This window comes from Emydura macquarii, unplaced genomic scaffold, assembly GCF_026122565.2.
Source record: "Emydura macquarii macquarii isolate MOO-44397 ecotype Brisbane River unplaced genomic scaffold, CSIRO-AGI_Emac_v2 contig_2948, whole genome shotgun sequence".
Taxonomy (NCBI): domain Eukaryota; kingdom Metazoa; phylum Chordata; order Testudines; family Chelidae; genus Emydura; species Emydura macquarii.
Genome location: NW_027133085.1, coordinates 5,167,501 through 5,195,265, shown reverse-complemented (window position 1 = coordinate 5,195,265; position 27,765 = coordinate 5,167,501). Strand labels below are relative to the sequence as shown.

The following is a 27,765-nucleotide window of genomic DNA, read 5'->3' as shown; positions in this document are numbered from 1 at the left end:
ATGCAAATTAGTTGCGAAAATAATACTGTGTGCCTACCTGTTAGCATTAAGTAAAACAGCCCTCATTTTTAACGTTGCTTTTCCTTATGGTCCCCACTGAAATGATGACTGAGTAATGGAAAATTTAAAAAACAATGTATCCAATACATTTTTTGCAGAACAAACCAGTGGCTGCCAACATATTCCATTTTCTAGTAACATATGGGTAATGATGCGGTTTACATCTTGTCATTTTGTTAAATTTTGAACTACTAGACATGGCTTACTCAAGAGAAGCACAGTCATAGGCACATTCAGGGGCGTGCGCAGGAATTTAAATGTCATGCTTTTGGAGGGGCACATCCTGTGCCCCTGATGTGGCCCGTAAGGCTGAAGGAGTTCGCTCTCCCTTCCCCAGCACTGGGTCTGGAGGAGTTCTGTGCCCCCAACAATTATTGGGGCAGCCATGCCCCTGCTTGCCCCTCCCCACTTGTGCACACCCTTGGACACAATGTAAAATACTGCTGAATCAAGGAAATGATACACTCAGGACAGTTGAGTAGGATTTTCCAAAGCAACTAGATATTTTAGGTGCCTTAGCATTTGGGGGCCCACTCTGACATAACTTGAAAGGGCAGGTGCTCTGCACTTCCTAAAAATCAGGCCACTTTAACGGATCTCAAGAAGGGCACTCAAAATCACAGGCACTTTGGGAAAATGTAAGTATACGTATAAACACTATTTCAGCTATATGTTTTGAAAATCTGCATGAAGATTGATGGCTATAAAGAGAGCATTGACCAACAAGACATCCATTTGTTTATTTTATAGAAGAAAAAGGAAAAATAAATAGTGTTTTGGGATATTTGATCTTATCACAGTGAAAAATTAATGTCATGCATTTTCTCTTACTGGTCTGAAAGAGCTGGGTAAGTAGTTACAAAACTTAGCCTATTTTTCAGAAAAGGAAATTAATCTCACTGTTTATGTATACTTCAGTGGAAAAAATGTAGGTGGTCAAGGGGGCAGCATCTTTTCACTTTAGAACTTTTTCAGGTGTCAAAAGCTGGGTCTGCCATTAGTAGGAAATACACACAGCTGTGGAGAGTGCATCACCTGTAGCAACCTGACACACCACTTTCTATAGGAAATAGTCTCTACTAAGCACTCACATGCCACACTGCTGTGCACACGGATTCCACAACCTGTTACACTGCATTTATTCCCTGACAGTCAATCAAAGGGTGCCTTTTGGAGGCAATATGGGGTGTATTGGGGAAAAGTATACAGGTAAACACTCTACCTCATGCTATCCAAAAAGTGTTCCTATGTACTAGGAATAATTGCTCCTCTACTGTTATTTCTGATTGATAGGAGTTTTAATATTTGCTGTGCTATAATTTCCAATGTGTTAATGAGTAGATAATAGGAAACAAAATCACTCTGAAATTAACCATATGGAACAAATATATGTACTTTGGTATAGTTATGTGTGAGCACTGGAAAATATAACACAGCAAATTTTCAGTACATAAAAATATACAATTGTGTTACAGGACATCTCAATCAAACACCAGACTGACAGCAATGGGAGTTGCACCCATTTACACCAGAGCTGAATTCGTCACCAGGAGTCTATGTATCGCAATCAGCCAACCACAGCATAATACATTTCTACAGTAAATAAATTGTAGAAATGTTCTACTAAGGAAAAAAGTTTTCAAAAATCCCTTCGGGAGAAAAAAAAAAACTTCAGCACTGTGGAAATAATTTTAGATATTCCATACAGCACTAAACATTATTCTTATTAACCTAAGAATCTATGTGAAACAAACATTGAACTAAATAAGGAACCATGAAAAGTTTGACAAGCCAGAAGATCCAATATCAAACCCACTCTCCAAATTAGCTAAAAAACCCTCTGCTTTCTAACTGAGACAAAAGAAAGGCTTTCCCATCATGATTAAAAATACATGCTGTTTCTGATCTTCACATGAGCATAGCTTTGCTGGAGAGAGAGGACTGGTGCTGACAAAACTAGAGCTGTCAATTCAGCCCTGAACAAGAACTTTTTCTTTTGACTTGCTTGTATGGTCCAAAAAATATCCGGGAATTTAGGAACTTCGTAATTAAACAGATTTTTCCCCTTTTTTTCATACATGATCTGCCTTACACATTCCTGGTTAAAAGGGATATGAATGTAACAATTAAAGTACAAGAGAAAGAGGGTATTAGTCAGACTGTTTTGGAACTATCCTTTTATAGGGTATTCTAAAAAATTGTCAGCATTGGGTGAGGGGAAGATTTAAAATATTCTATAGCATCAGGGTGAGATTTACTAAAGAGCCTCAGTGAGTTAGAAGCACAAGTCTCACTGATTTTTCAATGGGATTTATACTCTTAAGTCCCTACAGCTCTTTTGAAAATTGCACCTTTGAACAATAAAGTAACATTATCCAATAATTCCTCCCTAGGACTAGCCTTAGGGAAAATGGTGCCATGGTGAACTTGTATTTTGGCACCCTGGCCTCCGTGGGCACGGTGTGCACCCCTATCACCTCTGGCCCCCGTGGGCTCCCCATCTTCCTCGCTCCCACAGGCCCCCCGAGCCACCCCCCCACTCAGACTCTGCTGCCTTCTCACCCCTAGAGCTTAATTTGTATAGACAGAGGTGCTGGGGACACATCCTGCAACTTTCATGAGTTCAATGGGATTAAGTGTATGAGGTAAGACAGAGAGGGAGATGAACCATTTTATACTAGTGCAGAGAAGCTGAGATATGGTAGTCACTGATAAAACGGAGCGTGATTTCAGGCATCTGAGGTGTTCGCCTGATATTATTTGTAAAATACACAATAATAACAATAATAATGAATAATGCCTTCTCTCCTAACTTCTCCTGAACCTCCTTCGCCCTATCCCCTGCACTGTGCTCCCTTTGCCCTAACCCCTGCACTCTCCCTCCTGGGCCCGAACCCCTGTACCCCACTCCTGCGCCCACGTGAGGAAACTGACCTGGAAGCACGGAGTGGCTGGTATTGTTGCTCGCTCCCCACCCCCTCCTCGAACTAGGGTGACCCGATGTCCCGATTTTATAGGGAAAGTCCTGATATTTGGGGCTTTGTCTTATATAGGTGCCTATAATCCCCCGCTCCCTCAATCCTGATTTTTGACACTTGCTATCTGGTCACTTTACCTGGAATGCTGCTTCTCCATGCACACCAGGGAACTATAAGGGGAGAAGCCAGGAGCAACATCTGGGCTCCCTGCATCTAAGTCACTTTTCCTACCTGGGCTGCGTAAAGGGAAGGCAGAGAGCAGCAGCTCCTGATGCTCACTTCACAGCACAACCCAAGTGGGGAAAGTGACCTGGATGCAGGAAGCGCTTGATGTTGCTCCCTGCTGCCCTCCTCATAGCCTATGAGGGGGAGTGCGGAGGAACGTTGGAGGTGTGGGTGAGCAATACCTGGGAGTCACCGCTCACCCTCATCTCCATGTTCCTCCTTGGGGAGGAAGCAAGCAGAAATCTGGGCACTCTCCCCTACGCAGCATCGCCTTTGAAAGTATGTGGAGCTTGTCTGCCAGGAGTGCCGCCAACGGTGCCCCCCTGACCCTACAGCACCCTGGGCAGCCTCCCAGGTGGCCCACCCCTAAGGCTGGCCCTGCTTCTCCCTTCCAGATATTGAGGAAACATCCAGGGAGAAATACTGGCCCCACTGAAGTCAATAGCAGAACTCCCATTGACTTCAATTGGACCAGGATTCCAGCCCCAGAACTTGATTGTTTATTTAAGTTTTCTAAAGACTCATGCTTTCTATGTGTGAAACAGGTTCTCTTTCATCTGGGTGCAAGTCAGCGGCACAGTGTTTTGTTCTTCTGTTTCCAAGGCTGAAACATCTTATTTTATTATTTATTTTTCTAGCAATGTGGCTTAGTGGCCAGATTACTGCACTGGGAAACAGGAGACCTCATTTCTATTCCCAGCCCTGCCACTGGCCTGCTGGGTGACCTGGGCAAGTTGTTTCCCTGCTCTGTGCCTCAGTTTACCCATCTGTAAAATGGGGATAATGATACTGACTTCCTTTTTAAAGCTCTTTAAGATCTATTGATGAAAAGAACCTTGTAAGAGCTAAAAGTTCCAGAGGGGTAGCTGTGTTAATCTGTATACAGCAAAAACAACAAGAATCCAGAGCACGTTAAAGGCTAACACATTTCTGCGGGCATAAGCTTTTGTGGGCTGCAACCCATGTCTGATGAAGTGGGTTGCAGCCCATGAAAGCTTATGCCCACAGAAATGTGTTAGCTTTTAAGGTGCTACAGAACTCTCGTTGTTTTTGTTATAAGAGCTAGGTATTATGATTATTATTTATTATTATTTTATTTAAAAAAAAAGGTTTTAAATCTTTTCTGCCTTATATACCAGCTCTTATTAATAGCTATGCCTTTCATATGATCACAAAAGAAATAAATCTGTCTTCAAGATCTTGGATGGCTGAAAATACTGGGGCAGATCCTCAATGGCTCCAAATTGCGATATCTCTGCCAGCTGAGGATCTGGCCCATTGTTTCTAATGAAACTCTTATCTCCTTATTGAACCACCTTGGGTGCGCTACCAAAGAGAGGGGAATCCCAGTGGTGTTGGAAGCACAATCACTGCTTCTGCTATCCATCCACCCCTGGAGGCCATGGAAATTTGTGACAAAAATTGATTTATAGAACTGAAGATTATTAGAATCAGGAAGGTGTTCAAAATAAAAAACTTGAATATAAACCCCAAGATGGGCTATTGGACTGCTAGAAACTAAATGGTCATTTTTATGTATGCATAGATATAGATTCATACGCTCTTGAAGGTCTATATACACATAGCTCATTAATACATTATTGCAGTGGTTCTCAACCAGGGGTACATGTACCCCTGGGGGGTACACAAGCGTCTTCCAGGGAGTACATCAACTAATCTAGATCAGTGTTTCTCATCCTGGAGCTTGCAGTCCCCAAAGGGGTCACGAGATGAGTTTAGGGGGATCACAAGTGCAGGGCCGGCATTAGGGGGTGGCAAGCAAAGCAATTGCCTGAAGCCTCACAAAGTTAAGTTATATTCTTCAGTCTCGCCTCCTGGGGCTCGGACTTCAGACAAGGCTCACAAGTGCAAAACAGGCTCACATATCACTCTGAAATGTAGGTACCATATTTATATTCCAATCAATTTATTTTATAATTACGTGGTAAAAACAAGAAAGTAAGCAATTTTTCAGTAATAGTGTGCTGTGACACTGATGTATTTTTATGTCTGATTTTGCAAGCAAGTAGTTTTTAAGTGGGGTGAAACATGAGGTACGTGAGACAAATCAAACTCCTGAAAAGGGGTCCAATACTCTGAAAAGGTTGAGAACCACTGCACTAGTGCCAGGCACTTAATACTTAAGCTAACACTGTAACAACCAAAATAATATTTATGTAATATATGAGCATATAGGTCCACTCCACACAACATGTAAAATTGTGGCTGCACAGAGCACAAAGAAGCACATCTGAATACAGGCCATCACTACATGTGCATGAAGTGGAGTTTCCATGCTAACAAGAGGGGCAATGAAGAGGAAAACAAAAACAAGGGAGGTTAACTTTGAGAATAGCCCTGAGTCAGCATGGAGGCAGACTGGGGGCTTCATGGCCCTGTTCATCAAGGCACTTCAGCTTGTGCTTAACTTTAAGCATGTGCTTATGTCCCATCAAAATGAATGGGATTTAAGCATATGTTGAAGCAGCTTGCTGAATCAGAGCGCCTCTACTCACAGAACATCTGCAGTTGTCCTCAATGTTGTGGATGAGGCTAAAGAAGCCGCCAGCCCTAACCACTTCATTTTGTATATGTATAAATTATTCACTGGAAAGAAACAACTTCCGCAAGATGACTGTGCCAGCTTTGAATTGTGGGGATGCATTTAGTACCCCGTTGTCATAGAATGAGTCTTTTTTTCCACAGGAAAAAGTAATGGATAGCCATTTCTTAGATCTTACTCTGGTGGTTGTGATTGAAAACAAATCAGGTGAAAGTCCCAGCTGTAGTATGGGTAGCAGATCACATCTCCAGATCAGATTAATCATATTGAACTCTTTTAACCAATGGAAGCTGATTTTAGCAACTCACCACAGAATATGAGTTAGCTTCTCCCTTCGCTGCTCACATCGCCAATCGTTGTTTTTCACTCTGGGTTCAAACCTGTGCAACTTGCACAATGCCCACAAGGTTTGTTTTATGGCTATTAACTTCAGTTTTGCTTCCTTACTGCTTGTATGTGCCTAATTTAAAACACTTGTACATGATAGGAACTTCCACATCATTCTCCCACTGCATGTCTGAAGTAATTTTTCTGGACATTTTATACCACTCCATGTAGGATTTTGGTATCCTGTTAGCCACCCTGAGAGTGTCTAACAGCTGATTAGCAATCACTGGTTTGGGAGGCTCTCAATGGAGGGATTGAGAATGACAGGCCAGCAGGTGCTTATACAATAACTCCTGATCTCTACTGTAATCCACTTCTATCCATTACTTGCTGAAAAGAAAACAAATGTCTTCCTTCAAAGGGATCATCATTGAACTTGAAGGCTGTATCTTCCCAATTTTCCCAGAAGATTGTTCAGCTCAATCAACTCTGAATCTCTTATTCCCCAAAATAAGATCTCAGTATTTTCAATGACAGAATGCTGCATTAGCTCAGGACTACTTTCCAGGCAGAGGGGCTTTCCCCATGACAGCAGTAAGCTTCTGTGTTTAATGTGTGTGTGTGTGTATATATATATATATATATATTGCAGTAAGGAGCTCTTAGTCCATTCCTTCTTATATTGCATATTTGTATGGCCTAAAAATGTAGATATTGTGAAATGTGGTTGGTCTACCCTGCACACCTTTGTTTTCAGAAAGATCGTTATAGTGAAATATTGTTTAATGAACAACATTTCTTCTTTTTGTTCTCATGAATATTCACTTATTGTGGGTTGTTTTTTTTTTTTTTTTCTGTTCCAGGAGGTTGGGAGCATTATTGGAAAGGTCAGTAATTTACATTAAGGATTTTTTTTTTTAATTTCATGTTTCAATATTTTATATCAATTGACCACTGCACTAGAGACTAATTTTTCCCCATTTATTTAACAGAAAGGGGAGACAGTTAAGAAGATGAGGGAGGAGGTAAGAGATAAACTTTGATATCTTTATTTTTATTTCTATTTCAAAGAATAGTATAGCTAGATGTGTATGGAATAACAGTACCACCAAGTGGCTGGAAAGATTAATACCAACTATTCATTATTATATGTGGTGTTGTTTCAGTATGTAAATGTCATACAGGCCAAAATTAAACAATTTTTTGTTAATATAAGCATCCCATAAATCAGTCTCAGGTTTTCTGTCTCCTTTAAAGGAAACTAAAAAGAGATAATTTCGACAGCAATGTGCCTGTAACCCTATTGTTTCAGCGTTTATTTAGTCAATAGGAATCTACATGTCAGAGAAACTCCTGGTGAGCTGCTCTTCCATTGACACACATTCATAACTCCTGGGCCTGGTCCCAGTTGCAGAGTTTGGCTCCAGAGCTGTAGGTTCTGAAGTTTAGGATTATGGGTGGGTGTTGTATCCAGGAATTTGGATTGACGCGTTATAGCAGGTGAGAATCAACCACAAAGTCAGGAGCCAATCTCTCTCCGAGCTGGAGTGGTCACGTGATACAGGCCCACCTCTAAGTGCTCCCTTTGTCACTAGCTAGAGATAAGAAGATAGACCTGCAAACTGGTGACATCACACGTGTTGCAAAGATTCAAAAAAGGCAGCTTTTCCCCATTCCTGGTGCTTGGATTTATAAACAAGACTCATTCAAAACCTCAGTCTAAATCAACTCTAAATCAACTCCCTAGGCTTGGCTGCTCATAGGCTTACTTTCCCATAGACCTGTCTGTCCCAGACTCTATATCTCATGTTTCAGGCCTTCAGCCAGTCAACTGCAGGGATCAGAAACAGTGTCCCCCTTCCACACACACATTTTCTGGTTGGGTTTGGGGGAGGGGTTGTCTGTTTTGTTTTGTTTGTCCACAGCTGGAGTTGGGACACTGGCCTGGGTGGGCTGGAGCTCTGAGCATTCTCTCTCTCAGGTGCTTGTCTGACTGGTTCTTGCTCACATGTTCAGGGTCTATCTCATCCCAGATGTGGAGTTGGGAAGGAATTTTCCCTTAAGTCAGATTGGCAGTGACCTTGGGAAGAGAGGGGAGATCGGAGAGGGTTGCCTTCCTCTACAGTGTGGAGTGAGGTTCATGTGCCAGGATTGTCTGGGTATATCTCAGTCAATTCTCTGCCATTTGCAGTGGCCCTGGGTGTTGGTGCACTTTAGTCCCTCCTGTTTTCTGCCTGTGGCACATAACACCTTAGTCTCCTGAAGGCTGTACTACCTTAGTCTAATTTCAGTTGTTGGGTTTAATGTGCTAGGTGGTGTTGGTGGTCTGTGATATATGGGAGGCCAGATTAGATGATCTGGTGATACTTTCTGGCCTTAAATTCTAGGACCCTAGCTACCCCCTGTCTTCGAGGGCTACTCACCTTTTTTTATTCAGGATGGAATCTAAAATGTCACAGCTACCCCAGTGAGTCAGTAGTAACTAACCTGCAGCTCCCTGCAGGGTTCCAACGTTTGCTAAAAGGATGAGGCAATCTATCTTTTCGAAAGTAAAAAATACAGTTGTACAGCAAGTGTATCAAGATGTTTAATTTTGTTTTAGGGGTCTCTGCATTGCATATTCTGCCAATTGCTTTGTTTTTAGGCACTTGTAGAAAGTCTCCCACAAGGAAATTTTAAAGCATGTGGTATAGAAGATTACTCTAATTTGCCCTTTAAATACAGGCCCTGAGGAGTTTATTTTCAGCCAGGCTGATGTCAGATCTCTCTTTTTGCATACACAAATTTCACCCACATTTTGACTTATTAAATACATTTACTTGTTTAGATTTGTGAAAGGAGTGGTGTGTTTCAGATACTTCAGGTGCCCCTAGCAGTTGATTAAACAAACAATAATCAATGCATCAAAATGAATTGCAGGTGCTAGTCTTCCTGTTCCCACAAACCAGCTGTTAGAGCTCCACCTACCCAGATTTGTGCTCACAGTTGAACTGTGAGTGTAAAACTGTGGGCACAGATTTTGTGTGTGCATGGTGAATCTACAAAAGAGAAGCCCTGTCTCCGCCCCCACCACCACCACCACACACCTCTTTTTCTGAAACCTTATTCTCTGGTCCCTACAACTGAACCTGTTAGGTGTAAAAAAAAAATACATCTTATTTTTTCACAATAAATGGAAATTTTCCTCATTATACTCCTGAGAACATTGGAAGCATATCCTCTAAATTTTTTTATATAAAGGGGTTGATTTTAAAAAAGAATAAAGGTAAGAGTGTCTGGATATGGAAACCTATCATTTTAGTCCTCAAACTCTGAAATGACTATTGTATAAATAGTAAAGGGGATATTACGTGTAATTCCTGTAACTGACAGGTTTCTTTTGCACTTTCCTTTAAAGATATAAAAGACAGTTATTTTCATCTGGACTTTTCTGGCAGATGTGATGATAGCAAGTCACACACCATCTTTTTGGGAGTGACACGCCACTTGGGCTGCCTATGTCATCCTACAAACTACCAGGGGCATGACACCACCTAACCGATAATGTCTCAGGAAAACTACAGTCTAGTGAAATTCCTTTCCCCTTCATTGATTAAGCTGCCACAAAATACTGACAATTTCTACAGTGCTTTCTTTTAGAATGTAACCTCTTAGATTCAATCATTTTGACTTGACTGAAAGCCTAATGGAAGGGTTACATGATCTTTTGCCATGTGTGATTTTTGGAAAACATCGGATACAATGTTGCATTGTGGAACAGTCTTTCACATAATTTGTTGTGACCTTGCTCACTAAAAAGTACTTCAGTTAATGTTAGGAGAATATTCTAAGTATTGCCAGGCTGCATAATATCTACCGCTCCACTCCTGTGAGCAGCTCTGCATGGACAGATGCCTGTGCCCACTCAGAGCCCCACTGAAGCAGAAGAGCTCATTGCAGAATTCAGCCCTAAGGAGCCTGTTTTGTGTTTGGTAACTGAAGCCAGACCCTCCAGCTTAAAACTAGGCCTAGCTATTGATTAAACACTGATGTATGATTAGTGTATATCTGGAAATCCCCTCCCAAAGGCAGATTCACAACTCTCCAGTCCACCTGTCATACTAAAGTAGACTAAGTATCTGCTGCCCTTGGTTCTTTGCAGACATTCAGAATACCTGTCAGGAGACTCAGTGACAGGAGGATTTTGCCATTAGTACACCTTGTTGTTATATTTGGTTGCTGTCATGCAGGGAGGCAAGATACACTAAACTGGTTCAACAGCGGTAAGTGCAAGAATAAAAAGAAAGTACATAGTTTCTGTCTCTCCTGAGCCATCTGGGACTGATTCTCATTACATTAAGAACTCTTTTTAATACATTTATACCCACTTTAAGGCATCTATACCACCAGAGTGATATAAAAGGCCCACAGTGTAAATGAAAATCAAGGTCTCCGGCTCCCAGATGCTTGGTTTCCTATTTCCTTCTTGCTGACACTTCCTTTTAAAGAGACATAGCTGTGTTACTGCAGTGCATTGGTATCTTACAGTTACTGAATCATTCTTTAGTAAGTGTGTTCAGTACACATAAGTATACTGTTTTGTATAAGCTTGTACAAAGCACCCATTAGAATAATTTAGTCTAGGATATAAAACCATGACCTATAAAATATGGCATAGAGTGCAGTTTTATTCAGAAAACTGGAGCCCTAACTAGACAGACCATTTTTAAGGGATTAATTTGAATCCAATCCAGAGATTAAATGAATTTTTTTTTTGTTGATGCTTGCTAAAAAAAAAAAAAATGTCTCATGCCCAGAGTTCTCTGTTTTTAGTCCTGTTCAAATTAACTCCTGCAAGTAGGTAAGGAAACGTGAAAGAACTTATTTTGTAATTATTACTTTTAATTACTTAGGTGCTGCTCACTTACTGTGATGATAAGAGGCATATAAGTTCACAGCTAGACAGACAGATAAGTAGAATACTCTGCATCCCCAAAGAAAATATACTTTTAAAATATTTGTTCTTTTTGACAGAGTGGTGCTCGAATCAATATTTCGGAAGGTTCCTGTCCAGAAAGAATTGTGACAATAACAGGTCCAACAGATGCGATTTTTAAGGCTTTTTCTATGATTGCGTTAAAATTTGAAGAGGTAAGCAAATAAAATACATTTTTTGCTCTTCAAGTTGCAATACAAATATTGTCTGAATCTTCTCCTGTTTGCTTTAACGCTAAATATAATTTGTTTAATGCTTTATTTAATGGCAATGAAAGTGGTTATATTTTTATAAATGCTTTTGGCAGCAATACTGAAAGAGAAATAATGGGTCAATTTACAAGCTGTTTGATCATTTCTTTTGCTTTTTGTAGACTTAGGGGAAAGCAATTGCTTCTAGTAATGTGCTCTAATGGTGGGAAAAAATGTCTTGGAAATGTCTGGTCCCATTGTGGATTTGATTTGAAAAGAATAATTGCATAACTTTTAGCTTGGTTTCTGTGTGAATTAGTTTGGTAGTGAAGTCAATTTTTTATATGAAAAAAGTATACATTTCACTCAACTGGAAAGTTGGGGTTTTTTAATTTTTTAAAAGCAAAATAGATCATTACCAATTACCATATTTAGACTTCAGATTTTAAAATACACTGAAAATAAATAAGGAAAAAGAGAGCACACCTCTAATGTTACCGTACATACACTCCTGGACTGCATCAGCTTTCATAGGCCAAGTAGCATTAGACATGCCCAGACTTGGGATGGGAAACCTCCATGAAAGATCCCAAGGGCTGGAGAAAGTGGTGGTACTAATACAGTAGGGGTACTCTTCTTTCTGCATCAGTATGACTAACTCAGCCCCCAACATGATGTTAGAAGGTTCCATCTTTCAGATGAGACATAAAACTGAGGCTTTGTCATATATGGTGAATAATATTCTTGTAGCACTTTTCTCTAAAGCAAGGAGGCATTTTCGCCAAATTACAACCCAGACGATTACATTCTGCCTAAATTCCCCATTCACTTTCAATATATATGGTTGCTTTCTTCACTTCCTCCCCTAAACTGTTGAGTACATCTCTTGCATGCTGTTAAATAGTTGCCATATTCCAAGAGACGGGTCGTATTCTGGAAAGTGCTGAGGGATACCTGCAAGGATCTGGTCATTCTCAGTCCCCACTGAAATCAGTGGAAACATCTCTCAGAAGGCATTCAACACCAGGCAGGATCAGGCCTCATAGCTAAGACATCATTAAATGTCCTGTACTTAACAAAGGGCAAGGAGGTTTGGATTTCAGCATTTGAAATATTTTATTTATTGACTCTCTTGTATTTTAGGTGATAGGTTTGTATCTTTAATGTGGCAGTTCTTAGTCAAAAGGTCATTTACATTCATTGCAGATACAGTAGCTGTGCGTTATATGTTATAAAATACCCACATTTGCTTCAGATGTCATTTGCCACTTTTAGATTTAAAAGCAGGGCTCTAATGAAGTCTGCATCATACAACCAGTTCTGTTTACTATAATTATTCTGAAAGTTCCCCATGGATAAAAATGGGCAATGAGAGAACTATAACTCTTGGAGGCATAACAAAGTACCGTGTCTCAGAAATTGCAAATGAGCTATATAAATATCATGTGCTGTTATGTTGATGCATATCACGACTTTCTGTTTTACATTTCTTCAGCCATTTTAAAAAAAACATAAATCAGAACATTGTTTTCTTGCAGTTGTCTATAAAATACTTTTATTCTCCCTTTCAATTATGCTAACAGCATAACTATGGCGTAACAACCCAGCAGTGTGGCTGTAAAGGAAGGTATAAATTACTCACCAGACAAAACTCTTTATCAGTTAGCTCTTGGGGCATAAATCCTGCTTAGAGAATAGGCTGCTAGAACTCTAAAACCTAGGGTGTGTCTACACTGCCGGCGGCATTGTCGGCAGTGCAGGCTCAATTCTGTCGGATCGATTGAGCGGCAGTGGAGACCCTCTCAGTTGATCCCGGAAGTCGACGCCATTAATCCACCCCCCACAAGAAGAGTAATGCTGCGTCGACCAGAGAGTATTTCCCGTCAGTGCAGCACAGTGGGGACATTGCAGTAAGTAGAAGTTTGTAAGTCAACGGGAAATACGCAAGCTACGTAAATCCAAAATCCGCCGGCAGTGTAGACTAGGCCCTAAGGAATACAGGCTCTGACTTTGTGCAAGACCCTTTTTCAGGTTAAAATTGAACTTCATATGTAGTGGGAGAGAAGAGAGACAAATGGGAGTTGTCCTTGTTAACTGCTGCTTCAAAGTTTATCATCATAATTTATGTATTTATTAGGAACTGGAAGCCCCAGCTAGGTATTGGGGATCCATTGCACTAGGTGTTGTCCAGATATGAAGTAAAAATGCAGTCCCTGTCCCAATGTAGGTCATCCTCACGGCCTTCTGAGCTGCTGCCCAGTGGCGTTTTTTTTGGGGTGAGGCAGAACAGGGAATGCACAGGAATCTGGCTGGTGATTCCACATAGTTAAAGAATTCAGTTGCAAGGCCAGGATCCGGCCCTGGCTGAGGATGAAACAGTAATCCAAGTGTCATTTGGCTGAAGATGAGCAAATTGAATAATTAATTTCACAAATAGCATGAATATTCAGTTAGCAAAAGGTAACATTTTTAGTAGCATTTGTGTTTAATTGCTATTCATCTATTCTCTACTGCTGTCTACCCTAGCCTTGAAAGAAGACGTGAGAAGAAACTCTTCTCTGCCCAATGGCTCCCCTCCGCTAGCCTTGAGAAGCAGGGGGTGTTGTGGGGGGAACATACGCATACTAGATACGCATCCTAGTAGCTGCTTTGGTTCATTTTTCTTCAGTTTATTATGTCAAAAAGATTGCCACGTGCCATCATGTGACAACTCTGCATAAAGAAAAACTTTAAAAGGTGCAGAAGATGATAGTTCTGCTCAGAGTTGTCTAAACATTTCCTGTTCTCAGTTAATCAACAGCACACTAGTAGAAGCTGTGGAGTCATTGAGGTCTTCCTTTTTCCTCTGAAAGTACTTTAAAAAAAAATCAAGCTAGCTATCTTGATTTAGCTCCCATGATGTCACACACCCCTGTGATGTCAGTACGTAACACGTCGTGTAGTGGGTTTGACATTGTTACAGCCATGTTAGTTGGTCATGTTGTAGCCAGAGCTCCTCCATGACATTGACTTTAGCCAACTAACACATGTTAAAATACAATTTGCCCTGTCTACAGTAGAGTTAAAATGTGTTTGCTAACACCTTTGGGGGGAAAAAAGCCCACCTTTTATCCTAGACTATTATTTTTATTTATTATTTGTTCCCTAGGACCTAGGAGCCATGATAATGGACCAGGACTCCCCTGTGCTAGGCACATACAAATCCATAACAACAAGATGGTCCTTGCCACTAAGAGCGTGTGCTCTGTGCAACTCCATTGTCTTCAGCAGGACTGTACAGGATATGGGTTGTCCAAGAGTCTCACCCTATTTTAAATGATCACCTGGATGGATAATCATCCCCACCCAAACGTAAAGAAAATGAGCATAAGACATTCTCTGTTATGAACTAGTAATTGGTTCACCCTTTTATGGTTTTGAGGACAACTGTTGTAGTAGCTTGTTCTAAATCTGAATCCATCCTTTATTAAGTCAGCTAAAACCATGCATAAGTCGTTACCATCTGGATCAAGGCAGTCCATATGCTTTTGGGCAGAATAAACCGTTACAACATTTCTTTCTCTTTGTACTATCTGTCATCACTAAGCTCTGTGGATTGCTCCTGACATGTTGAGATGCACTAGGGGGTGAACACAATACTCGTGGTGCTCAAGTGAGTACCAGCTCAGTGCTGTTTTTTGCTTTCAAGATAAAGTTATGTGAAATTTTCATTTCAACACTACAGGTATATAACTGGGGAGAAACATATCCTGGGAGGACATGAGAGCCCTCAAACACACCAGCCTTTCTAATACCAGAAAATAATCAAAACATACAACCTAGCGTAAGGAAGCCAAGTCCAAAGAGACTTTTCTGCACTGTTATTGTTTCCTGCCTTTTACCAACATGCTTTAACTAACTCTCAGGGCGACAGGCATGTTATTTTGTAGCAGGTTGCTGATGAATTTATATGCTTGCTAAACAAGCCAAGTTTGAATCATATAAACAATCAAAATAGTCACTTTTATCCAGAGGGAAACTAGGGCTAAGAAAAATGAGAAAAATCAGCACCGATCATAGAAGTTGCAGCTGGCAAAGACATCTTAGATCACCAAATCTGTATCCCCTTGCAAATGCAGGAAATTATCTCCTGATATAATAATTAGTAGGTAGAACTCAGCGGTAACATTCACAAGTTTTATTTGAAAAATGTTGTGAAAATCCATATTTATTTGCAAATATTCACAAAATACTTGTCCAGCTGCATAGGATGGGTAAAAAATGGAAAAAAATATAATTGGAAGTATTATTCAGATAATTATCTGATCAGTTTTCATATCAGGTATGAAACTGATGCTACACTCAAAGGCAGATCCTCAGCCCAAATTGTCATAGACCAGCTGAGGATCTGCCCAATAGTCTCATGGTTGTTTGCTGAGCACTGAGCCAGAATGGTTTTGCATATGGCAGATTTGTCTATACCGCAGATTTACTGCACAGCTAGACGGGGTGAATCTACAGCGCAGCAGTTTGCCATGCAGTAATGTTCCCCAAGGGTACCACATGACTTGGAGTACAGATTAGCATACTACTACTGGAAAGTGCAGTACGCCAAGCCATACTCTTAGACTTTCAATGTGCTGTGGCCGTGTCCACAGCAGTACTTCACAGCAAGCTGGTGCTATAGATTCATAATCTGGCTTGCTGTGCAGTGACTTGCCATGTAGATAAGCCCTTACTTTATTGATGTTCCTCTCAGACATGTTGCTGGCTACTGATAGGAGGGATGCTTTGGTGATTAGGAAGCTAGCTTTGTATTTGGAGGACCCGGGTACAATTCCCTGCTCTGTCACAGACTTCCTGTATAATTGGGGCAAGTCACAGAGTGTCTCTGAGCCTTAGTCCCCCATCTGTAAAATGGGGGTGACAGCACTTCCCTGCACCCAGGGGCATTGTGAAGGTAAATATATTAAAGATTGTGAGGTCCTCAAATACTACAATAATATTACAACAAAACTTTAGTTAGCTAGAGTGGGTGCCCTCTTCACACTTCCATAGCTCTTTGGGGCCAGATTCTAGCCCATCTTGCATTAGGGAGAGGCCTCCTCAGCAGAGGTGCTACAATTCCCCCATTTCCCCTCTCCATGTCCCCCTCCCACACACACACACACCCAACAAACGTGAGTTGGGAATAGGCTGGCGGGAAGCAGGCTCTGCCCGTCAGTGTGCTGGGCATCAGTCATAATCAGCTTCCAAGGCTGCTCCTGGGACAGCACAACTATGTACTACCTCATAGACAAGTCTTTTGGGAAACCACGCTTAGCTGTACAGGAAAGACAGGACTGTGCACATATTCTTGTTACGACAGGAACATTTGATCATTGCTGTCTGGTCTAAAATGTCTCTTTCCAAAAATGAAAGAGAATGAAAACATTCCAGGTAGCTGTCCGTTATTGTCCATTAACATAGCAACATGGAAATATCACTAAATATTGGCTGAGTTTTTTTCCATATGCTAAGAAAATATTTTACTCTCTACCGAAAAAAAGAAATCACAAGTCTACATTACTGTATAGAACAAAATAGAAGCCAAGCACTCTTGCAATGATTTCTTTTAATGAAATTGTTATAGAACTAATCAGCTATAAACCACTCATGAACATGGCATTATAATTTAACATTATAAATTGTTTTCTTTTTTTGTAAATTAAGTGGGGCCTTTCTAAAACTGCTTAGAACAAAATGTATTGCTACATAAAGAACCAGTTCACCGTAATAATGCGAAGTTATGGAGTAAAGTGATTAAAACTTAGGCCCTGATTCTTCTGCAAGCACTTGCACACATGCTTAACTTTATTCATGGGAGCAGCCATGAATGGCAGTTCATGGGAGCAGTACTGCTCATGTGCATAAATTAAGCACAGGTATGTTTGTATAAACCAAGGTCTCAGGGGGAAAAAGATCAAAATTAGGATCGCTGTCTAAAAAAGAAAAAGTGGAATGAAGGGTTGGAATTGTGAATACAAAATGTTGTTACTTTAAAATCTGACCTTGTCATTTTGTACTTTATACATCCAAGACAACCAGGAAAATAAAGTATATAAAGAATTTATTGATGGCACAGATAGCATCACCTACAGTTAATGTTGTCTGACACTTTCCATTATAACATCCTGTTTTCAGTTGGCTTATAACTTTGCCAAAGTTAAACTGTCTAGACTGAAATTTTCCTGCTGGGTGTCTGCCTAAAGCTGCGTTTTTCTGGGGAAGGTTTCATCTAAGTTTAGCAACTAAATTCTGTGAAGATTGCATCTGCACTGAGCGTGCTTTATCCACACAGAGCGATTGCACATGCTCTAGTCCAGGGCTGTAAGGGGTGATTAGAATCTCCCCGTACTTGTTGCTCCGGTCTGCTGCAGTTCCAGGCACCAGGACTGAGAGGAATTCCACACACAGTCTTCCATGGGTTTTTTTCCCAGCATGCAAGCAAATATTCAGTCTTGGGAAGACATGGCTTGTTGTTGTTAATATAGCAAGACTAGCTGCCAAAGAGCCAGACAGGTAAACTGGCAAGAAACCAGGAAGGTTTTGGAACCTGCTAGCAGGGAGGGTTCCATCAGAATCCTGCCTGGTATCCATTAGAATATTGATTAAATTGACACATTCGTGCAGAATGTTGACATATTGGCATTTTGATATGGGAAAAAATGTTCTGTTAGAAAATTTCTGACCTACTCTCACCAGGAGCCAGTGATTCCTGAGTTCTGGCCCTATGCTGACAGTTTTGTGCTTTGGGCATCTCTATGAGCCTCTCTTTACAGTTTTTCCTTGGTGATGTTAATACACAGAGGGGATGCTATGACTATTCATTAATTAATGTTTGTAAAGTTTGACGGGCTGAATATTATTAATGTATTAGTCCCTGATCAAATGGTAGAAAATGCTTATTTCAAATGCGAGAGAGGTTGGCAGCCTTTTGTGGCATAGGGCTTTGCCTGTCTTTGAAGTGAAAGGTATGTCGTATATCTGTGGGATACCATCAGCTAAGAGCAGCTTGCCAAAGTTTGATGGCATCCCACTTCTAAAAAACTGGCATGTGGCATGCAGTTGCACAGCACCTAACATCATGTGCTCCTGTTCCATGACTAAGGCTCCTAGGCACCGTAGTAATACAAATTAAGTATATACATGCAAAATAATATATATAATACATAAACATACATACACACGATAGATTTCAGATGCATGCACGCCACAACATGCTGTAGCCTGTATTGCTTTGTTTTGGATTGTAATCTCTTGCTGACAGTAAATATGACGCGATGCAGTGTCAACGAGAGGAATTACATGAGAACTAACCTGCGCCAGGCAGCCATACTTCATTGTGCTGTGATTCTGTCAGCTTTTTTAAGCTAAACAGGGTCAGGCTGGGCCAACACGTAGATTGAAGACTTCTAATGTAAGAGATACCAAAGTGCTCCTGGTCATTAGATAGCACTTTTCATTACTGTACTAATGCACCAACATAGCATCAGACAGCACTGTGCTCCTTAAGGTGCTCTCTTTTGCATGAGAGGTGGAACCAAGGTCCTGATCACTCATGGTTATTAAAGATCGCATTGCACTTTTGATAAGAGTAGGAGCGTTAATCCTGGTAGTTCTGGACAAATTACATTTTGGGTAATTACAGTAATTCTGCCGACCTAAATTCTCCCTCTGTTAGTTACGATATTTTCTTTCACTCCATGTCCTAATCTCCTGTGCGGTGTTTCTGTGTGCTGTTAACAGCTGCAGCATTCATCTCACAGATGGGCGAAGTAACCATTATCCATGTCACAGAGCTGGTGTGGCTTAATTGGCTAATGTTCATAGAAGTATGTTGCCATGCTCTTATGAAAGATGCTATAGAATTGCACAGTAGTATTTGTGGCTTTTTATTTTCAACAACAGGATTCTGGGATGCTATCAACAGTAGCATATTTTACAGTAGGAAGATGAGCATTATAATTTCATTTGTCATTAAAAGATTACGTTACCAGGGGGTCTGTTTTGTGCTTGCAAACAAGAATTTGAACAAGCAAAACATATTTTACACAAATTAGAGGCTAGCAACTGGTAGAACTCTAAAATGCTCACTGAAGGGTACAGTATAATCTTATTGATTAAATTAGATTAGATGAGATGAACAGGTGGTTGCTGCTTTGTAGGCCATTCCCGCAGCCTCTCTATGACACAGAAGAGTTTAGGAAAATTTAAGCAGTGTTGAAAATGCTTTGAGATCTGCCGCATAGTGGGAGTTAAATCTGGGAACCTTCAAAATATTTATCAAAATCATAGTTTTTGGTCTGCCATTTCTGTTGATTAATGTTATTTATACTTTCTCCATTGTCTCCTTTGTATTAAAAGTGCTAACAAATAAAATGTGATTTGTTACCTTATCAGAGAAAGTCTTTGTGCCTGGGTATTTTAGCACTTGGTATCGACTGTTTCATTGCCATGATGTCATCATGCAGCTCACGCTTCTGGGGCGCCACCAGCAGAGCTGGCTGCTTTATTTGCTACAAAAACATGATTAGCTTCAAGCTTACCAATTCTCCAAGCACAGCTCGAGTATTCACTTTGATCCTCTTAAGTGTTAAGAGGAATGGCAAATCCTCAACTAATTCTTATTGACATTGTTATTACAGGACATAAATGCTTCAATGACAAACAGCACAGTGACCAGCAAACCACCTGTGACACTGCGACTTGTAGTCCCTGCAAGTCAGTGTGGATCCCTTATAGGAAAAGGGGGCTCCAAAATCAAAGAAATCAGGGAGGTAAGTTCTAGGATTCCAACTGATTGATGCTCGGTAATTTATGAAGCTCTATGCCCTAATGTGTCCCTTTAAAGAATATGGCTTACAGAGTCCTTCCACCGTGGTTGGTTCATTGCATTCATGTAAATATTTCATGAATGGAATGCTCAGATAAACCAGCTGAGAAAGGTGTCATTAACATCTATAGCCTCATGAAAGCTAAGGATCCTACAGTGGAATTAACCAGTGTTAGAAGAAATTTGTGTTTCCATGTGGCAACCTTTGAAAAAGTGACTTTAGCCTTCAAGATCTTTAGTGTACAACTGGCTTGTGAATACACATTTGAGAAAAGGAAAAAATAAGATGCCACGTAGCAAAGGAACAGATTAGCACAGAATTATTTCTTTAACTTTAAAACAAATCCAGAAATACCTCAAATAATCTAGGTCTGAAGAATTGCTAATCCTTTTCAAATCTGAACATTTCAGTTGCAGCCTCTGTAGCCAGAAAAGGCCAAGTAGCTTAAATGGACACTGTCCACGTTAGTGGGCACAATATTTGACTTACCTTGAGTTGTTAAATTGATTTTCTAAATCTATATTCTATATCCTTTTACCCCTCTCTTGCCTCCAGTTGTATGGCTTCACAGGTGGTCTAATTTCACATACACTGATCCTTATAGATTTTTTTTAGTCCAAGCTATTTCTTAGGACATTACTCCACCCCAAAATCCACTGAGGCCACAATGTTTGGCAACCTCTCTGAAGCAGCCCTGTGACAGGGGGTCTGTGGTTTTTTTTATTGTTGTTTTTTTGTTTTTGTTTTTAAGACCTTTTCTGGACTTTGCTTTTGGAACTGCGGGTTATTGGTGGGGGCATGAAATTATGTGGAGAGAAACTCTGCAAGAAGATCCTCATGGAAATTTGTTCCCCCTTGCATCTTCCAATCCTCCTCTGGGTTTTAGTGGGAGAAGGAATTATCTGGCCTTAAGTGTGCAGGCTCAGAAATGAATAATTGTAGAAAAAAATTGTTATTGATAACTCTCTCTTACAATCTATCCATGATGAGAAGTGCTTCTTAATGTCTTAACACTGAGACTGCAGTCCTAAGCTAAATGGGTAAAGGTTTGTTTGTTTCTTTGTTTAGATAGATGTCCACCACAATAAAAAATGCCCATACAAAAGTATTAAGCACCTGAACAATTGATTAAATCTACAGCAACATAATAATGATCACTCAGCAACAATTATTACTCATATACAGGAAATACATTACATAATCATGTATAGATAACAAATACATTTGAGCTTTCCTTTAGATTAAATCTTATCAGATAGACTACCTTTATACAGTACTCAGATTGTTTTTTAATATTAAATTTACGTCAATTACCAATTTTCCTCTAACCACAAAATGCCAAGATATTTTTATATCAGTTAAAAATGTTATAAGCTTTATACATCAACAAAATGCATGATTGAATGGCACGCATGAAACTGAGAGCAGTATTGGGCCCAGTATATTTTGTCCAAGACCTGCTGTTGCTCAAAACTTTGTTTTAAATGGTGACTACGGCCCAAATGAAAAAGGATCATACATCTCAAGATGCATTCTAATCTCATCCTCACGCAACACATTGAGCAGCACTAGTAGGATAGGTGTTCTTTTATGCTCAATCATGTATCCAGCAACAACATGTAGTTTGCCTCAGTATTTTCAAGACATGATTATTTTTTTTAAAAAAATAGCATAATGACATGACAGATTGATCAAATTATGGTGACATTCCAAAGCATATTAAAGAACCCATAATTGATATTCTGGGTTTAAACAGCACAAGTGAACCGAAGATGTAATCAGTAATTTAATCAGTCTCTGGAAAAAAGAATAAGATGAGTTGTGCATGGCCAACAACAAACTAAATTAACTCCAAACTGACTGACACAAAATCATTGCAAGACAAAAACATTTGTACCCACAAATGAGGATCAGAAATAGGTGTGTGTATAACGTATGAAAATATTAATTTAATAGAAAAAGGTTTTGTTATATTTTTTTCCATCAATTGAAAATGACTTGCAGGATTTTTGCTGCGTTACACCAAGGATGATTTTGGCGTCTTTTTTTTTTCCACTAAGAGCCATTAACATTAATATTGGAGGGGGGAGGAGGAAGGAACACTGGCTCATTACCTGGTTAGGTTCATCAGTGAACTAAAAGCTGATGATGTGCATATGTTTAATCAACACTAATAATAATTTAGAAGTGCTTCTGTATTGCACTGCATCACTATGATGTGAATACAAAGCAACCCAAAATTTCATTCAGTAAAATGATCTCAGTCATCAGTTCATTAAGGGATCACCCATCCATGACTGGAATTCATTTGGGAAGCTGAAGCTCTTCAGACATCAGCAATTATTTTTTTAATGATTGTCTTAATGATTAGGAAAGTCATTAGTTTTCATATTTTTTTTCCATTGTATCTGCAGTAGTCTCTGTTTCAGAAAGTTGGGAGACTAACCTTGGGGTTAAAATCTCTATTTATTTATTTATTTATTTAACAACCATTGATAACTATTCTTTTTACCATTGGAAATACTTGCAAATTTGGTTTACATACACAAATCTATTCCCGGCAATTTTATTTGCTATATATATAGCATAAATCTGAAAAACAGACATGTTTTAGTTATGACTGTACTTTATCTGCAGCTGCATTTGTACTTTTTATGTGCAGCTGTATATTTATGACACTAATGTTTGTTTTGTTTATTTTTTCTTAAGTCCACAGGGGCCCAGGTACAAGTAGCAGGGGATATGTTGCCAAATTCAACAGAACGTGCTGTCACTATATCAGGCACCCCTGATGCCATTATTCAATGTGTAAAACAAATCTGTGTGGTCATGCTAGAGGTAAGAGAGCACTAAAAACATTTAAAGTTCATACTGATAATGTTCAGAAATTGTTAATTTTCTCCAAATCTGGCCCCTCACTCAAGCCTTGATCCTGTAAGATGCTGATCTCAACTCCCAGTAATTTCAAGACTAGTTGTCAATGCTCCTGGTGTTTAGAGTGCAGAGTGCCTCACAGATCAGTCAATTATGGCAGGATTTGCTTACCATGTAACTCTTCCACACTGGTTGTCCTTAAAATGTAAACAGCCGAGCTGGTTGAAAAACACAAGTCCCACCACAAATCGGGATAAAAAGTACAAACCTCAGAATTTTTTGTGAAACAAAATACCCTGAAAAATTTCAGTCTGCTGCTATTGAAACGTTTGGTTGATAAGGTTGAAACATTTCAATAAGATCATCATTTTGTTTTTATAAAGTCAAAATGTTTCATTTTGACTTTGTCGCTTTGATTTTATTATATTATTATAATCTGTTTATTAATATAATATAATATAATAATGTTCTATCCTTATTGAAACCAAATGTATCAGTAAGGTCAAAATGAAATATTTCAGTCTCACCAAAATGAAACATTTTGATAATTTCCTGTTGAAAATTTAGACAAAGTTAATAAATTTCCTCCAAAACATTTCAGTTTTGTCAAATCAGCGTTTTCCAATGGCAAAACATTCTGCCAAAGAAGATGTTCCACTAGATCTAGTTACAATGTGATGTCTCACATCATACAATTATTCTTTAATCTAAATATTGTGGTGTCTAATATGTATGGCATCTAAAATTTTTGTCTGTTATTGTACATCAAAAGAGCATGCAACCTAATAAAAATCAGTGTTATAAATTATTATTATTGTAAGGATCAAACTTTGCCTGGCAAATAAGGGCCTCTTGCTTCAGTTGGCATTAGATTTGCATATTTGAAAGAAGCATCTCTTCATAAAAATGTAGCAAAACAAAAAGAAAATACTGGAAACCAGTTTCAGTTGATTAGCCACAGAGAGCTTCGTATGACTTTATGAAGAATTGATAAACTGCTTGAAAATAAAAAATTCATCTGTCTATATGTAGAATTTAGAATATAACTTAAAGGGCATGATTTTGAAAAGGGCTTAATCCTGTCCTTTCACTTCCCATCTCGGTCTCACAGCTATGCAGATGCAAATAACTGCAGGAGCAATTTCGAATCTCCCATTACTGGCGTGTGGAAGTAATGTCACCCAGTCATTTAAGCAGTGGTCTGATGTCTAAATTATATTATTTGCACCAGAGTTATTTTCAGACACAAACCAGGGCCAAAGAGTCATTTTCTGCATATCGAGCCTCTTAATTTTAGAGATAATAAATTAGAGATAGCAAATCACAGGCATGAACCCTTGGAGAAGACAATGCTTTAACTACATTTTGCTTCTTCAAATATTAAAGCATACATAAAAGAAACATGTTTAATTTGTTAAATTTATTTAATTTGGCCACAGTTACTGCTTTATTAAAATCAAATAACTAATAATACAGAACTAGGGCATGGAAATGTTATTTTATTATTATTGTTGTTATTTATTGTTTCTGTTGTTGTTGATTGATAGTAGTAGTGCCTAGAAGTCATTGTGCCAAGCACTGTGCAGATAATTTGAAGCTTGTTTTACAGGATTGTTCCCAGGGCCATTTTGTTTTTCTTAGTCTCTATTTTATAAAGAAATATTTATGATCAGTCAAGTACTTACTGATCATATTTTTATCTACTGATTCTCAGCACAGTTTTCTCCTCCTGTTGTTTGTAGAGGGCCCCTCCACTTCTCCCTGAGTTCCGTAGAAAGCAGGATCAGGCCCATGTAATCTTTCATCTGAGTGCAATGAGAGTGGTGACTGTAGCACTGACTGAAAATTCTTATTTCACTTTTGTACCGGGACACTTGGCTGTGTGACAATGCACAAAGAGTTATCAGCTAAATGTATTGTTCTCTGGTAACAGATTAGTGCAAAGAGAGAACACTGGGTAGATTCTTCCAAAAGATCAACAAGTTTCAAAATTGGCACCTAACTTCCTTAAGTATCATGAAAAGCTAATTTCATTCTCAGACCCCTGGAATCTTTACCTAATTCTTGGGGAAGCAAAAACAAACCTGTCTGCATTTTCCTTTTGCCTATGTAATAAGGACTTTAGCCAGTTCCCCTGAAGTGAATGTGAATTTTGCCACTGAATTCAATGGGAGCAGGATCCAGGCCCTTGCGAGAATGTGCTGGTGAATGGGGCAGAGGCATGCAATTGCTGTATGCGGTGAACAAAGTAAAAAATGATTTTATGTGAGCTACTTAATTCCATATCTTGATATGTTTTTGTTTTCAGTCCCCACCCAAAGGTGCCACCATTCCCTACCGGCCCAAACCTGCCTCTGCACCTATCATTTTTGCAGGTGGCCAGGTAAGAGCAGACACCATTTTGGCTTCAGCTGGAAACCACACCGTCTTGGCCCAACCTCAGCCAGCGCCTGTTAGTTTTCGACTTTTACACTTTTTTGCCTGGTATAGTATGGATGTGTTTTATTCAGTGCAGACCGTTATTGCTTGCAGAAAAGGAGAACACTGTTCTATAACCTTAAAATGAAAACAAGTCAAGGCCATCTTTTAACTCCTATGCTGTATTTTACTGTTACTGAACAAATCTCTGATACTTTGTACCCTGTTCATTTCACTTATGTCCCTCGCATAACCCTGGGTTGCTTTGTTTTTTCTCTATATGTCTTCCACTAAATGTAACATCATAGTTGATGTTGCCAAGAATTTGTCACCTACCATGAGTAGCTGCATCACGGTTATTCTGCTTGCTACCTGAGAGTACATTAGAGTATAACTCTGTAGTCTTCTATGGTAGAAAGGAACAAAAATAAGACAATTGGTGTTTTACCAACATTTAAAATTAGCTTCTGCAGTAAGGAGTTAATTTGTTATTTCATGAAGAGACTGGCATCCGAAACCTTTTAATGGAGCAAGTTTGTACTTGGCCCAAAAAAATTATGCTTGGGCCCTGGCTGCTGATTCATAAGAAGGCTTCATAAGGTGGCTACATCTCATAAGTGTATTAGAGAGCAAGTCAGGCCATTATGGATTAAAAGTTTTCCCAACATTATTATTTGGTAACACTAACTAGCCACTTTACAAAAGTTTTAATGTCCTTTATTCAGTTACACTGATAACAAAGTCACTGTTTGCTGAAGTGTTTAATGGTAAATTTGGGGGGGCGGGGGGGAAATTAACTAAATATTAATTCCTGCTCTCCATATCTGCTGCTCTTATTTAATTGGTTTTCTTCAGAATAAGATACATACTTTCTTAATTGACAGAATTTAAATTAAAATTACTTTTCCAGAATTTGATCTCCGTTTGACTGTTAATGTTCACAGAGTAAGTTATTCCAGATACATATTTAAAGTTTATATTGTGGTGTTCTCCTTTAATGCAGATGTGTGTGTATATATATATATTCAGTGATGCACAGTAGCAGTGCTGTAAATGGTGCTACTGTCAAAGATGGTCTCAGTGCATAACAAATTACTCAGATAAAAAAATATTAAAAGTAGATAATAAAATGCTCTCAATAGTTAGAATAAGTAATTTAAATTCTATCTTGTCATATAGTATAACAGATCGCTGAATTCTAGTCACCTTTAATTTTATAAATCAAAAAAAGCACAGCTGGGTTTTCTGTATTTTTCTTAACATGGCCTAGTTCAATCAAGAAAAAAAAAGCTGATTCAGATATTTTGTGTGCATCTTTGAACCTATAGTCTCTCCCTTACTGACAAATTCTTCAATACTTTAGAAAATGATAGATGTAGGCTTGAGAGTTAGCATGGATTTGATTTCTAGTGCCAAAATACAGAATATGCATTATGTGTTTGATATTGTATTAGAGAAATTCTGAGTACAAATTGATATTAAAAACAAAATAAAACGGTATCAGCAGTGATGAGATGCTGTATGGGATCACTCTCCCTTCCTGTAGGAGAAGTTTTCAGTTCCAAATTATTTCATGGTTAAGCTGAAAGGCTTGGGGTTTGTTTGTTTAATATACTCTGCATATCCAGCAAGCTCAGAAAAATTAAACTCCTACCATTATTTGATGAGATGGGATGTTGCATAGGTTTTGCTGCTTTAAACATTGTTTTAATCCTCTTTGTGCTTTTTCAGTATTGTGTTATATAGCAGAACGGAAAGGAAGGTGAACAAGATGCTGCTGTTTCTCTTAGCTCAGATCCATACCAAAATCCACTATATGCTGTTGTTTTAAAAAATAATATTAATAATCCCAAAACACCACCTCTGTCTGAAAGAAACAAAATGAAGGTTTCATCCCATTTGTCCACCCATATTTTTTGTACATTACCCTATACCTAAAATGCACACTTCCAGCAGTGTCTCTTCAGGACCAGACTTTGGCCTGATTTACCCCTCCTTCAGCCTCATTGACTTCACAGGCTATAATCAGGGCAAGTTTTAGCCCCAGGAAACTGACCATTCCCGCTTTCATTGAAGTCAATGGCAAAATGTCCATTGACTTTATTGGAAGCAGCATTCCACCCCTATTTTGTGAATTAAAACGACTGTTTCCTCTTTCCTTATGATTGGTCAATTATTTTTATTTATGATTTATGTTGTAGTAATCCCAAAATGTGTTTGGCTTGTTCCAACCATGGAGAGGACACAGCCAAAGCATTATACAGGCTGAAGTGTGCTTTTTCTACTATATTTGAAATAG

At 39.2% G+C, this 27,765-nt stretch overlaps 1 protein-coding gene across 10 annotated transcripts in view; it reads left to right on the top strand.

Moving 5' to 3' along the window:
- LOC137167650 (poly(rC)-binding protein 3-like) overlaps positions 1–27,765 on the top strand; it is a 490,543-nt gene that overhangs the window by 425,700 nt on the left and 37,078 nt on the right. For all 10 annotated transcript variants that reach the window (XM_067569882.1, XM_067569883.1, XM_067569874.1 and 7 more), the window contains 6 exons: positions 7,017–7,040; positions 7,146–7,178; positions 11,167–11,283; positions 19,986–20,117; positions 22,884–23,012; positions 25,357–25,500. In XM_067569882.1, coding sequence (XP_067425983.1) covers positions 7,017–7,040; positions 7,146–7,178; positions 11,167–11,283; positions 19,986–20,117; positions 22,884–23,012; positions 25,357–25,500 — 579 coding nt within the window. The remainder of the gene's footprint in view (positions 1–7,016; positions 7,041–7,145; positions 7,179–11,166; positions 11,284–19,985; positions 20,118–22,883; positions 23,013–25,356; positions 25,501–27,765) is intronic.